Below are 12,996 nucleotides of genomic sequence, written 5' to 3'. Positions count from 1 at the left end.
TCCTCTTTTTGCTGTCTTACAGGTCCTTGATGTTATATAGGGTATTTTTGTTTATTTGTATCCCTGTTTTTCTGCTTGCTATAAGGAAATTATAAAGGAATGACAAACTAACAACCATGTGGACATAACCAAGGTTACAGAATCTTACCAGGTCCCTAGAGTCATAGTGTCTAGTCCCTGGTCTCTGAATCTCTCCAGAAATAGTCACTATGCCCTGAGTGAGAAGCTCACTGTAATTCTCCCTCCCAATCCTGCCTTTAAAAGCACCAACCCCCTCTCCAGGAGGGTCCCCAACATGGCCCTGTTTCCAACTCTTGGCCTGCAGAACTAATAAGGGCAGGAGATGTCTGTCCCCACTCTCCTCAAGAGACTAATCATGATGGGGCAAGGCCTGGACCCTGTAGGGCTAATGTTCAGGCCAGCTGAGAACCTCTACCTGAGGCAGTGAGGGCCATCAAGAACCTGCTGCTGCTGCTCCTCTTTCCCTTGCCTCACTTCCCATACTCCTCAATGTAACTCAGCACACACTTAAAGGCACCTACTGAGCCAAGCACCACTCCAACTCAAACACAGTCTCTCTCCCTGCAACCACGGCCACAGGGAGGGATGGGCATGTACATAAAACAGAAAAATATCCTATCTCCAAGTTATGCTGTAACAGAGGTGTAATGAGGGCACAGAGGGAGGGAGACGTCAACTTTAACCACAGGGCGTGGGAGAGGGGAAAACATTGGCGAAGATTCCACAGAAGAGAAGGTATTTAAGCTGCCTTAAAGATACACAGGAAAAGCTTCCAGGTTGTTGGAGAAGATATTTCAGGAACTCTAAGCTCAGTCTAGAGGTCACACATTGTGTGTTTCCCCTACTTCTCATCCCACCTCCAGTATTAAACCAAAGGTTCTCCTTGCCCATCTCTCACTCTAAACAAGCAACCTTTAAAAGAAGGACCACATCATATGCCATAGCCCAGCCTAAGAGCAGTCATGGCCCACTTGGCAAGTTCCCTTGAACCCCTCACACTGCTCAGAGCCCCAGGAAAAGACTTCTGTTGAAACAAGGCTCAGGGAGATATGGAAAGTGTACTTTGACACGAAGTTAGAAGACCAAGGAGTCCCAGCCAGGTCCACCAACCACCAATAATGTGAACTTAGGCAAGTCACTTACTCAACCTGAGCATGTTTTTCATCTTTCAAATGGGTTAATCCCCCACAGGGTTGCATATAGTGCAGTCAAGAGAATGGGCAAATGTCAGACTGCATAGGATCAGGTTAGAGCTCTATCAAACACTGACCTTGGGCTGGTTATTTAACCTCATTGAGTCTTGGTTTTCTTGCCTGTCAAACTGAGAACAATAGTATTACTTATCTTATTGGGTCACTGTTTTAAGTGAGATGTCAGCACAGAGCCTGATACATAGGATAAATGTTAGTTCTTCTTACCATTGGGAGGGTGAGGTGAGAGAAGGTATGTGAAAGCGGGTTAGAAACTAAGGCCCCATAGGTGAATGGAGTTCAACAGGGCAATCGAGTCAACCTGGGCGATCGGGACCCTGAACAGATCCACATGTTAAAAAGTTGTTGAAATGCGCTTGCTGGCTCTACCAGGGAAAAGTTTCAGTCTCTATAGACATTGACCTGAGGACAGTGAAAGTTTTGCTTCTCATCACTTGGTTGGCAAACCTTGAAGGTGCATGAGTGTGTTATGGCACAATGTACACACATTTGAAAAATTTATTAAAGCAATTTTATGTCAATTTTACCATACTTTAAAGTCACATTTAGGGTTCTTCTGATTCTGAAATGTCAGAGTAATCTATGTCAAGGTCTCTCTTAAAGATATAAATAATCACCTGGGAATTTATCAGCTTGGATTTTTTTATGGATCAGGTTTGGAAGAACATCAAATTGCTCCCAAAATCTACCAATAAATTTACTGCATAACTAACAATAAACAATATAATTTGTTAAGTACCATATCACAGAAAGTTTACTTCTATTTCTTCATTAATTCTTATACTACCACCTTCAGGTATATGTTATTATCTTCATTTGACAGCTGAGGAATCTGAAGGTCAGGGTAGTTAAGTACTTTGCACATTTTGGAGCTGGGATTTGAACCCGTTTTTGCCTCAGGCAGGTTCTTCTCCTCGACACTACAGACATGTTTATCATTAACCTCTAAGGTTGACAGCTGAAGATAAAAGAAATAAAAAGTCTGATACGAATGCTTTATCTCTAATATATAAATATATTTAATAAAGGAATTACTTTCCCTGCCTTTGGCTATAGCTATGTTTTTTCTGCTCTTGTTCCAGTTGTTTGGACAAATGGGAAACTGCACATTAGGCAAAGGTCACATGGGAGGGAGTGGATAATGTAATTTGCAAAAGGAGAAATGTTATGAATAGCTGATATTTTTAGAGTATTATTTTTCTTGTTCACAATGGGTTTTGGTTTCCAGCCTGATGAAATGTAAATTTTAAAATGTCTGAGGAAAACTAAGGGATGAGAAACTGATGCCAAGAAGGAGGAGAAGATATGTCTCAGGCATAAAGCCTGCCTGAGGGGTTGGAGAGGGTGGCAGCTGTAATCTTTCAGAATCCTGCTGAAAAGCTCTGCTCACTCTTCTGCCTTATTTGAGGGTTCCCTCTTGACACGACTCCCACTGGGATTCTGGTTCCCTAGGAGGCCTGCAGGGTCTATAGGGAAGGCGTAGGCATCAGGATACTTCCTTTAAGCCTGTGATCTCATACCTCAAATGGCTCCCAGCACTGCCCAGCCATCCTACTTTGATTTTCTAACATTTTTGTTTACCACCCCCTCTCTCACATGATTCTTTCATGCCTCTTCTCTTCCCTCAAACCTCCGTAGGCCTCTCTACCTCTCACTCTCAATAGATGACCTTGTCTTTTACTTTATAGTAAATTTAAGCTATCAGATAGTAGCCCTCTCATCTTCCTTCACCAGGTCCCCAACCTACAACCTATTACCTTCTCTGTTACAGCCAAGGAGAAGCTCCTCAATCTTTCCAACATCTGCCTCTGCTGCCCTTTTCAAAGAATTTGTTCCTTTGGTTTTCTTCTTTCTTTCATCCCCTCTCCTGGACCGTCTCCATCTGCATTTCAATATGCTCCCATCCCTTAGCCCACTTCTTCAGCTATGCATCCCCCCAACACTCTTCCACTCCCTTTCCCAGTCACATCATTGTGTCTATGTCTTCCCTTTTCTCCCCTCCCACTCTTTCCTAAGCCCATTCAATCTGTCTTTGGCTTCTGCCATTTCATCAAAGCTCCTCTTGACCTTCATATTATCAAATCTAAGAGCCACTTACCTAACTCAGACTCTCAGAAGTGTGTGTATGACACACAACTCTCCCTCCTTGGCAAGCTCGCCTCTCTTGGCTCCCAGAACTCCATGCTCTCCTGGTTTTTCTCCTACCTCTCTGGCTGCTGCTTATCACTCTCCTTTGTCACTGCTTGTCCACCTGAGCTAAGGTCAGAGACGCCCATCACTTGGTCTTGGGTCCTCTTCTCATCTTTCTTTATACTGTCTCCCTAGGTAACCACACCCGTTCCCCTCGCTTTAAATATCATCTATATTATCATGATACCAAATGAATTTCCTCAGCCTTTGGTATATCCAACTACCTACTTGATATCTCCACTTAGATGCCTCCAGTCCAAAAGTTAACTCCTGCCTCACCGCCTCCTTTAAGTTCCTCAAACATTTCCACATCTGGGATCTTCATACATCCTGCATCCTCTACCTAGACTGATCTTCCTTCTGTTATAATTATAACTAGCTGACTTCTCGTCGTTTAAGTTTGTGCTTCAGTTATACCACCTCAGGCCTTTTCTGACCACTCAGTCTAAGCAGATTCTCTCATTATTTTCTGTCACCGTAGAGTTTGTTTCTATCACAAAAGTTATCACAACTTGCAATGAATTATATATTTTTTCTTTCCCTTTGTTTATGTTTTTTTCCTTCTAATCTCTGTGTTGGCAAAGACCATTTATTTTCTGATGTATCCCAGCACATTACAAGATGCCTGTGATTCCAGTACTCAGTAGGTATTTACATGAATGAAACAGAAGATAGACACAGGAATGGAATGGCATTGAACGTTTCGGTCTGCCTCCATCTTTCTCATCTTGGTGCTGTCAAGCTCCCAATAGCTGTTTGTCCACCCACACAGTATCTCCTGGATTAAGAATAAAGGTAGAATTTGGGAACATGAGGAAAAGGGGGAACTGGTGAAGTATTTGATGTTTGGTGGTCTATGGAGGATTCATGGTCCAGGGCCTTCATAAATCTTGTCTCAGGGTAGAAGGATTGAAATTAACTCAATCCAATGAGTTTCCTCACTTCTGATCAGGAATCAGGCCAAAGACGTGGTTTGGTTTTCAGAAGCCCAATCTGTCCCTGAAAGGACGCCCTGTACTTCCCTCTTCTCACTAGTGGAAAAACAAATGGGGACCCAGATTGTGAAGCCTCTGCTCCCACGCCAACTCCGAGCTGCCCGGAGGAGATTAGCCAGGAGACAAAGGCCAAGATGGAAGAAGGAACGTACAATAAGAGGTGAGTCAGACTTCATCCACTCTGAGGTCACCTGGCAGGTCTCAGAAGATACCTTCCCACAGGCTTTTCCTGTCTCTTTGAGGATTTAGGGAAGCAACCATTGGCCCCAGGACCTCCTCGCCTCAGTAAGGTGCCACATAGGAAAGAGCAGCACTGTTCCACAGGAAGGACAGGAGGAAGCTGGGCAAGAAGGTGTGGTCAGACAATAACAAGACTGCCCTCTTTTTAGGCAAAAAGCCACCAGAAAGTCACTGCCCAGAATGATCTGAAAATCAAGGGCTCTGGGTGGGTTCCTCTTGACGGTGCCTGAGGCTTCCTGAGAACCCAGAGCAGTCATGTTGCTGCCAAAAACGCCCAGAAGCAGCCACAACTCTGCTTCTTACAACTGCCCCAGCCTTTCCTTCCTCCTGTAAACTGGAGTTCCCTTGACTTCCAGCTGGCCCCTTCTCCAACTGAGCTTCAATAGCATCTCTGACTTGTCAGTCACGGATGGGACAGAGTGCTGATCAGGCCCAAACCCAGCCAGGCAGAGAACTACCTCTGACTAGGCATCACATCCCGAGCTGCTTTTCCTGTGGCTCCTGGTGTGAAACCTGTGGGCTTCTGTGTGGCAGCCACACACACCATGCTGGGGTTGCCCCAGCCAAACTGTGGAGGCCTTAAACACTCAGCTGTAGGACAAGCAGAAAGTGTATATTCTTCAGCATTTATTGATCATGGGAGAAGGAAATCAGAAGGATTTCTCTTGGGAAGCCTGCTTTTTAACCCATAGTTGTCCTCTGTACTCAGAATGTGTGAGGGTAAATGACTCCATTGGCTTTGTAAACATTTGCTGAGCACCTCTCTAAGACAAGCTGTGTGCCTGTCACTTCGATAAAACTTCCCAACAAGCCTGTGTGACAGGTGTCACCCTCCCTAGATCAAGCCCTTTGCCTGGCACTTCCTGAGAACATTCCAACACCCTGTGAGGTGAATGGCACCCTCTCCATTTTACAGGTGAGGAGCTGAAGCTCCAAGCTTACACAGAAAACAAATGCAATCTTAGCCCCCCTAAATGTCTGGTAGGACAGGAACCTGGTCACATTTTTCCCTGTCAGTTTGTCACACTTTCACAAACAGGAAGGATGACTGGAGACTGAAGGGAAATTGTACTGACATGAGCCATGGGATTCAGTGGAGCTTCCCAGCTTTTTCCTGTTGTGTGGAACCACAGGAAGTGCGTAGTTATTGGAGGTGCTCAAGTCCTCTCCTCTCGGGCCTCAGGAAAGAATTCTCTGTGCCTGGCCTTTCCAGACTCAAATGTTCTTTTTTGCCTTCCAGATACCAGGAAGATCTAAAGAAAACCAAAGAGCTTCAAGGCCTAAAAGACGATGAGGAAGAACAGAAGAATGAGGGTCCCGAGGATCCTGAAGGGGCCGAAGAAACTGAGGAAGAGGAAAAGGGTCCGGGAAGCAGGTTGGAGCCCCGGTCATTCCTAAAATCAGTCACAATTCATTAACTGCACAACGGCTCTGGAGGGGCCAATCCAGGGCATCAGTGGGTCTAGGGCCCAAAGGATCAGCCAACAGAAACCAAGAGGGCACTCATGTTGGGGGAGGAGACAGAGGAAATTCCAAAGAGCCAAAATAGTTAACAAGGGGATGTTTGCAAGAGCTGAGAGGTCAGAGGTGTTGGGGAGGCTGTAATTAGGAGCTGAGAAACCAACTGTGAGGAACCCTGACTGGAGCCTCTCCTAGCCCAGCCACTGTTAGCTCCTTTTCCAGCCATCCCCACAAATGATCCAAGGTCAAGGGAGCTGGCCTGAAGCCCTAGAGGGGGTTTCTTACAAGAACAGAGGCAGAGAGAATAGATGAATATAAGGGACAAACTCAGGTTGGTGGCAAAGGTGAGTTTCCAACAGGTCCATTCCATGCTGATCAAACAGGCTCAGTCATCTGGACATTGGTTTTGCTTTGGATTGGAAATACTTGGGGTTTTTTAAATACACTTTATATTTCAAGAGTATATTTCTCTAAATCTGGAAAATATATATAACATGTAGATAAAGATAGTATAGATCCTGAATCTTGTCCTACCTACATTCTGGATTTTAATGATAGCCCCAACTTCATATAATCTACCCTACTGTCTCTATTAGTACATTCAAACCAGAAGTCTTGAATTTTGATGTTTAAAAATGTGGTTACAACAAACTTGGAACACTTCACCAAAATCTTTGTTTTTAGACCCCCAGGCTATCCTAGGGTTGAAAATGGCTCTAGCCAAAATGATTATCTAATTAGCCGCTAAACTTGGGACAGGGTATGTGTCTATGCTTCATCGCTGGCAGACTCTGGAAATCACATGCATGTAACAAATAAGGTAATAAAATGAAGATTAGACGTAAGATAGAAGTGCTTCAAAGCACAGAGGAACAATCGATGGAGAGCAGTTGGTAGAAGATTCAGCCAGAGTGAAAGGTCTGGGCCTGCAGGAGTTAACCCCAATGTTTAAGGGAAGAGCTGTCTAGCAGAGCTGGAGAAAATGCTTCACCAGTGAAAACAACCTGTGCTAGGATGCACCGCCCCTCCGAATGAAAGAACCCCCAAGTTTCAACAGTGAAAGCACAGCCCCTACTCCAAGCAGCTGGATCCTGTTCTCCTTATGTCTTCTCTCTCTCAGAGTTGTCTGCTCTTATTTTGCAGACCACCACGATGCTTTCCTCCCCTTTAATGCAACAAGCCCAGGCTGGACAACTGTTCTTCCTTTGGCTCCCTTCAATATAGCTAACACAGGCTGGAACTTCTAACATTTCCAAACACCGAGAAAGAACAAAAGAGAACCAAACAGAGAGTACATGGAATATAAACAGTCTGGTTTACAAGGCACAGGGCTGGAATCCTTATCTAGCTAACTTGATCTCAGAAGATTGGCGGCTCCCTCCCATTTCATGAAACCCCACGGAAATTAAGGCTGTGCCTGGGCCCCTCTCTGTACAGTTCCCGGTCAGCAGTTTAAGGAAATGACCACCCTTTGCATCCATTGTCTGAGGATGTCCTCTTGGTCCTACCTATCCTAAGAGGCCTTGTTTTCTCTCCCACATTGGCTCCCTTTCAGATTTACATTTGGTCTTGAGTACATGCCTATACCACAGGTGATGGAAACCAGACATCAGCACAGCCCTCAGAAGGGTCCTTGTCCTTCAGCACAGTGGTGTAGCTTCACCTTTTTGGGCCCAACATGACAACACTGCTGTCATATAAACTGCCCACTCAAAGTTACAGGCTCCCTTCCTCAACTGTGACTCAAGGCAGGCTAGCCCCGAGAGCTGTCGTCTTCAATGCCAAGCAATGCATTCACCTCTGAGTCCCTCACACACACAGTTGCCTGTAGGCACCTGCATTCAGACATGATTCCCCCATAAAATTTTGCCATCTCACCAACAAGCAAGGTCTGAAGTCATTAAAAGTTCCATGTCCTACGTAGTGAATTTCAAAACAAAACACAAAAACATTGAGGTCACCCCACAGCTGACCCCTTATTTCAGAGATTCAACAACAAACACTAAAGTATTGTTTTAATTTCTCCTTGTTTAATAATATGTAATAATGTAATATGTTGTAAATATTACTTTCTGGAAGATCAGCTTAAATAAACTTTGGTGAATCAACCCAATATCTTAACCATATTAAAACAGAGAACAGCCCTGGCCGGTTTCGCTCAGTGGTTAGAGCACCAGCCCATGGACCGAAGGGCCCAGATTCGATTCTGGCCGAGGGCACATGCCTCGCCCTGCAGGGGCTTGTGCAGAGGCAACCAATCAATGTATCTCTTTCACATCAATATTTCTCTCCCTCTCTCCTTTCTCTCTCTCTCTCCCTCCCACTCTCTCTGAAAAGCAATGAGAAAAATATCCTCTGATGAGGGTAAAAAACAACAACAGAGAACAGTCCTCTGACATTTATGTAATACATTGAACCAGTAAGAATCATAAGGTACAGCAAAAAACTTTTGTCTTTTCTCCCACGGCCTGTTCAAACCTGCTCTATGGAGTTAAGATGATATTTGGTACATCCCTTTACTTTTCCAATAACTCTTAGAAAACATAAGTCCCTTTGGTCAACTTTAAGTCCCAAGAGTAACCTCATTTCAGGAATTAAAATGGCCAGTTTCCTGAAATAGTGAAAAGCTTGAACTTCTTATGAAGTTCAAGTGTCTTTCCTCCCCCAGCTCTGGCCTGCTTCAGGAAGGAAGTCTGCAGTGGGGATGGGGAGCATGGCTTCTCTCTCAGGCTCCTACTTACACTCCTTCCCTCCACCCTAGCCTTGCTGTTGCAGTGTCTGACCTCCCCAGGGTTAATGCTGAGAACGGGAATCTAGATTAAGGGGTAGGAAAGGCGTTACTTGACTGGTATTATTGTGACTGGGCTCCAGGCCTTGGCAGGGGTTTAAGGCTGACGTCCTGACTTTATTCAGGATGGCGCTTCATGGGACCTTCAGAGAAAACTGCTCCTCCCACCCCAGCATCACACACATTCAAACCATCACTTGGGCTGTCTCCACTGCAGGTGCCTTTATGAGGTTAAATGCATCTCTTCCAGCTGGCTACTTAAAATCCGTCCCTTATTCAGTAGGCCTGGGAATAAGTGCTGCCGAGAGACTCTATACACCACTGAGTTTGAGAACCACTACTCTAGATAGCACAGGAAGTATTCCAGGCAGAGAAAGGTGGTCTGGGCATCATATATGTGCTCAATATACTAAACCCTCCACCTATTTTTTCATTTGACAGCAAACTTGAAGAACTGGTTCACTTCTTACAAGTCCTGTATCCCAAACTGTGTCAGCACTGGCAAGTCATTTGGATGATGGCCGCAGCGATGCTGGTCTTGACTGTGGTGTTGGGGCTGTACAATTCCTATAACTCTTGTGTGGAGCAGACCGACGGGCCCCTTGGAAGATCCACTTGCTCAGCAGCCCAGAGGGACTCCTGGTGGAGCTCGGGACTCCAGCATGAGCAGCCCACAGAGCAGTAGGAAAGCTGACCTCCAGCTAGGGCCCTGCTCTAGCTCTTTCCCCACGTGATAATGATGTCAGGCCCAGGTGTGGGCACGCTGCCGCAGGCCCGTCAGGGAATGAGCAGGGGTTCTTCCACGATCAGCTCCTCTGGGGGAGCTATTCACATATAGTAACATGTTCTCAGAGGATCAACAAAACTTCCCTGGGAAAGCAGCCAGTGGACAAAGAAGTCACCTTCACCAGGGAAATCTGATGGAGGGGAAGCTCACTGCAGGGGACAGTAAGAAGAGCACTCTCCCCACTTTGCTCTTTGCAGTAGGAAACCAGGAAGAATTGTGCCTAAAGGCTCACTCCAACCCCGAGGATCAGGCCTGGAATTTGGAGTCACAACGTGAATATCTTCCCATTTCCCATCTCATTCTCACTGACTCTCCTCCTGCCCCTTTGGAATCAGAGTTGCCCTTTACAGAAGGAGAAAAGGTTTCTCAGAAAAATATTTAGGCTGGGTTTAGCTCAGTGCTTAAAATGCAACGGGAAGACGTGAATTAATATATATGCATCGTACACACACACCACACACACATGCACACAGCACGCACGTGCATGAAGCCAACAAGCCTCCAGATGTGCTCTGGGCGCTCTGGATAAAGCCAACCCACAGATTTTCACCAGGTATGGGGCAGTCACCAGGCACCTGTTCAGTGAGCTCCCACGTGGATCTAAGATATTTGAAAAACACTGCAAAGTCATGGCTTCCATGGTGAACTTGCTGGTCCCCGTTTCAAGAACGAGTCTAAGCTGCTGTACAGCACAGCCAATTCCCTCTTTGCTTTCTCCCCACTGGGAGCAGTTGACGGGCCTCTCGGGTGAGCGAGGAGACACGGAGCGCTTCGGGTCCCGTGTGCCCACGAGCAAGTGGGCAGCTGCGCCGAGTGCTTCCGCTCGAATGCCATTGCCAGCCCAGCCTGTGCCTCAGAGCACCCCGCTTGTTCAGCAGAACACCGACCGGCACACCCCGCCTTGGGCCTGCCCTCTCGCTCCACCCTCACAGCCTTCGCTCATCCCTCATCAGTTCTGGGGGGTGCTGGTTTCTGTGTGGGTTTTATTATGATTGTTTTGCTTTTGTTTTTGTTTTGTTGTTGAAGTTGTTTGTTTTTGTTGCTAGCACTCATAAAACTGACGATGAGACAAACACGGTTCTAGGTATTATATAGGTATTCATTCATTTAGCCCTCAAGAAAAACAAACAAAAAAACCCCAACAATTATGAGATGGGTTCTACTCTTCACATTTTCAGATAAGGAAATGGAAGCCCCAAAAATACAAGTAAGTCTCGGAGGACGCCCAGTTAGTAAATCATGGGGCTGGAACTCACACCCAGGCAGGCTGGCCCAGGGGCCGTGCTCTTAACCGCTGCACTGCATCGCCTCTTCCAGTGGCCTCCTAACCGGATGCCTTCCATCCCAGTCCCACTCCCCCAAGCGACCCTTCAGCGCTTCCAAACCATTTCTGGCTCCCGGACTAACCTGTTTTCTCTCACAGCTCTGCACCTCTACTCACTAGTTTTTCTTCTGCGATTCTCTTTTCTGCTGGTCCCCCTTCAGGACCAAGTGTAAAAATCATCCCCTCCATACAGGCTCTAATGACCTCCCTCCAACTCCCACTATACCCCACACAAGAAGACACACCCTCCTCTGTGTTTCCTGGCACTTTTTAAACATCCTTATTATGGACCATTACAACAATGTATAACAATAACTTATTTATGTGTCTCTCTCCCCTAGCATTTTTCCTCAAAGACAAGAACCATGTCTTGCCCATTTTCTGGGTAAGGGCTTAGCATGGTGGCTAACACTGGGGATGTTGTCATTAAATGTTGGTCTAAAGAACAAGGGAGACTTCAAGGTGGTGGAGAGCAGCCAGGGGACAGCTGACGTTTTTCATACTTCCTAACACCAGGACCAGCATCACCACTATCTCAATAAGAAAAATAACATCTTTATTAGCCTCAACTTAGTCTAATATTTTTCAGTCTACTCTGAGAGGGAACAGAAATGAGGCCTGACTAGCAATACCATGTCCAAGCTCAAGAACAAGGCTTGATGCAACCACCCCTTTCAGAAGACCCACCTCAATTAGGCCCCACTTTAAAAGAGTATGTTGACTTAAGAGGGATGTCCTTTACAGGGCTAGAAAATCACTGTGAGAGAAGCCCAAGCCAGGGTGGACCAAGGATGTGCCATTAGGTAAAGAGGTGCAGATCAAGGCAGACAGACTTTGGGGGCATGGATGGATGGTTTACCTGCCCCTTCCAGGGAGACCAGACATACCAAAGGAGTTCTAGGCCCTCAGAGACAAAGACAGGATGCAAATAGAGCTCTTGAGAGAGTGGCTGAGACAGAGTTCTAGGCTGACAATGTCCAGTCTCAGCCTCTCTATTTTTGTTGTTGTTGTTGTTAATCCTCACTGGAGGATATTTTTTCCATTGATTTTTAGAGAGAGTGGGAGGGAGGGGGGGAGGGGGGAGGGGGGAGAGAGAAAGACATCGATGTGAGAGAGACAAATTGATTGGTGCCTCCTGCATGGCACCCTGACCAGGGCCAGTATCAAACCTGTAACCCAGGTGCATGATCTTCAGCAGGAATCGAACCCATGACCCTTTGGTGCGAGGGCTGACACTAACCACTGAGACACACGGGTCAGGGCCAGTCTCAGCCTCTCTTAAAGAAGGTCCAGGCTGAGCTGACCCATTGTCCACTTGGCCACAGAGTTCCCACCTTTGTTTCTGGTTGAGACAAAGGCCAGCAGAGGAGGGTGCAGTAAGTTCCCAAACCTCCAGCTGCTCCGCAGAAAGGCGTCAAGAGTCCTCCCAGCCTAGGCCCTCACCCAAACCCCTTCGAGAGTAAGGGAGGTTGAGGAAAAGAAGGAGTGTAAGAGTCACCACATTTCCAAGGGTATTCCTGAAAAAGTACTCATCAGTATTTCTTTTCTGAAAAGCAAAGATTGACCTGAAGCAGATGGAACTGTTGCCAAAGCAGCAGTGAAACGGAGAGAAACAGGCCCTGTATTTCCAAAAGTAATATTGACCTGAAATAAAATTTCCCCTTAAAACGCCTCTGAAGTCTGATGTTTCTTCTGAGTCCTGTATACTCTGGGTGCCTATTCTCAGCTGCTGAGTGATGTGGTGTTTGTGTCATTGTTGATGTCACCTCCTAAAAGGAACTTCACTTTCCAACTACCGCAAAGCAATGTGTATTGCTCCCTGTGCACAGCCTAGCAGGGTGAATGGCGAGGGAGATGCTGGGTTTGTATAGCACTGGCTGTCAGTTCCTGTGTTGTTAAACCTCACACGGTGTGCTAGCATTGAACTGTAGAGTGTCACATGCCTGAGTTTGAAAATAAAAGCACATTTCCAAACCTTT

At 46.2% G+C, this 12,996-nt stretch overlaps 1 protein-coding gene across 3 annotated transcripts in view; it reads left to right on the top strand.

Annotated features, from left to right (window-relative positions):
* Nucleotides 1-11,554, top strand: part of IRAG1 (inositol 1,4,5-triphosphate receptor associated 1) — a gene marked incomplete at its 5' end in the record, with an annotated part of 96,672 nt that extends 85,118 nt beyond the window's left edge. For all 3 annotated transcript variants that reach the window (XM_081155639.1, XM_081155638.1, XM_081155640.1), the window contains 3 exons: nucleotides 4,458-4,577; nucleotides 5,898-6,032; nucleotides 9,348-11,554. In XM_081155639.1, coding sequence (XP_081011765.1) covers nucleotides 4,458-4,577; nucleotides 5,898-6,032; nucleotides 9,348-9,591 — 499 coding nt within the window. In that variant the 3' untranslated portion in view covers nucleotides 9,592-11,554. The remainder of the gene's footprint in view (nucleotides 1-4,457; nucleotides 4,578-5,897; nucleotides 6,033-9,347) is intronic.
* Between the last annotated feature and the right edge of the window lie 1,442 nt (nucleotides 11,555-12,996).

This window comes from Miniopterus schreibersii (assembly GCF_964146895.1).
Source record: "Miniopterus schreibersii genome assembly, chromosome: 12".
NCBI classification, from domain to species: Eukaryota; Metazoa; Chordata; class Mammalia; order Chiroptera; family Miniopteridae; genus Miniopterus; species Miniopterus schreibersii.
The sequence above is the reverse complement of the archived record's forward strand: the minus strand, read 5'-3'. Positions and strand labels throughout refer to the sequence as shown.